The 542-nt window shown below is 63.8% G+C and overlaps 1 protein-coding gene across 1 annotated transcript; it reads left to right on the top strand.

Moving 5' to 3' along the window:
- Positions 1 to 53: 53 nt before the first annotated feature.
- GUITHDRAFT_120857 (hypothetical protein) lies at positions 54 to 541 on the top strand (the record flags this gene model as incomplete). Its single annotated transcript, XM_005819862.1, has 1 exon — positions 54 to 541. A coding segment is annotated over one exon (488 nt), but the record flags the coding sequence as incomplete, so codon positions are not given.
- Position 542: the final 1 nt, after the last annotated feature.

Raw genomic sequence — 542 nt, 5'->3', positions numbered from 1 at the left:
ACGCTTCGAGTCGCACAAGCGCCGGATCGTATGATGCGGGATCGGGAAGCGGCATGTATCGATCGAACGCAGCTGCAAGCGGCTCGGCGAGTATCTCTGTAGGCGGGGCAGGCTACGGCTTCACGGCCTACTCGCTGCAAGGTCGGTCGGGCTTGAGCGCCTGTGAGGCCTCGACTTGGCTGTCTGATACGGCATTGAGCTGCCTCGAGTCCTCGGGACCCGGCGGCAGCCAGCGGGTATCGGTAACCGTAGACGAAAGAGTCAGCAGCGTCACAGACGCGTACAGCGCAGACAGGACCAGAGTGAGCTCTGTCCTGCGGTCAAACGTGCCGTCGACCGGATCCCTGTCGGTCACATTGGTAGGAGCCGGCGCAGGGCTGGCGGGCTACTCTCCGATAGCAAGAGCGGCGCCCACGGCTAGCGAGGTCACAGCATGGCTGTCGGACACGAGCTTACGGAGTATGGCTGTGGAGAGCGTGGGAGGGTCTAGGACGCTCCTGATCACTGCCAGCCTGCAAGCAGGCTCGGCCACGGCAGCCTTG

Source organism: Guillardia theta (assembly GCF_000315625.1).
Source record: "Guillardia theta CCMP2712 unplaced genomic scaffold GUITHscaffold_201, whole genome shotgun sequence".
In the NCBI taxonomy this organism is placed as follows: domain Eukaryota; class Cryptophyceae; order Pyrenomonadales; family Geminigeraceae; genus Guillardia; species Guillardia theta.
This window is presented reverse-complemented; position numbering and strand designations above follow the sequence as displayed.